The sequence below is a fragment of the Morone saxatilis genome, unplaced genomic scaffold (genome assembly GCF_004916995.1).
Source record: "Morone saxatilis isolate NCDOM2014 unplaced genomic scaffold, NCSU_SB_2.0 Contig12, whole genome shotgun sequence".
Lineage (NCBI taxonomy): Eukaryota > Metazoa > Chordata > Actinopteri > Moronidae > Morone > Morone saxatilis.
This window is the reverse complement of record NW_023339674.1, coordinates 24,350,309-24,350,961: the sequence shown is the minus strand read 5'-3', so window position 1 is coordinate 24,350,961 and position 653 is coordinate 24,350,309. Positions and strand designations below refer to the sequence as shown.

The window sequence follows — 653 nt, the reverse complement described above, 5'->3', positions numbered from 1 at the left end:
GCCTTACCCTGCAAAGTTCCTGGAAGGCCTGAGTGCGGATGACTCTGGGGAGATGCTGGACAATGACGCCGAGACTCTCCTCCTGCAGCTCTGTGGCGAGGCTCCTCACCTGCTGGGCCCACTTGACTTCTGGGAGACTGCCAATCAACTGCTCAGTGCCACAGAGCATGGTTACTGCGTTCTGCACAGTCTGAATGGAAACATCTATCAGCTAAAGACACTCTCTCTAAGTGAGAACACAAAATAAAGTCAAATGAAGACAATCCCACATAAAAAGCACTCTTTTATTCCTGCCCAAGACCTATTGATCAGGGAGGGAGTCCCCAAATTGTGTAATGGTTCTTGGCCAGCTCTGAATGTCAGTACTTGCCAAGAGTTAACAATTTGTCTTGCTTTACTCACAGAATGCGCACCACCTCCTTTGTAGTGATGAAAGACAGACTCGAGATTAAATTATCAATTACGAGGCCGGCGCACTCCCCAGCACTCTGTCCACATCCACATCATATTCCTAAATTAGTCTCTCTTTAATAACTGAGAATTTAATAAAGGTCATCTTTGATTAGATCATGTTTGACTTTCCTTCCTGTGGAAAAAACACTGGAGAATGGGTTGATGATATTTGTGCAATTACATGAATACAGCATGGCTGA

The 653-nt window shown here is 45.2% G+C and overlaps 1 protein-coding gene across 2 annotated transcripts in view; it reads right to left on the bottom strand.

Moving 5' to 3' along the window:
• btbd8 (BTB domain containing 8) overlaps positions 1-653 on the bottom strand; it is a 28,202-nt gene that overhangs the window by 13,401 nt on the left and 14,148 nt on the right. For both annotated transcript variants that reach the window (XM_035653233.1, XM_035653234.1), the window contains exon 11: positions 8-190. In XM_035653233.1, the coding sequence (XP_035509126.1) occupies positions 8-190 (183 nt within the window). The remainder of the gene's footprint in view (positions 1-7; positions 191-653) is intronic.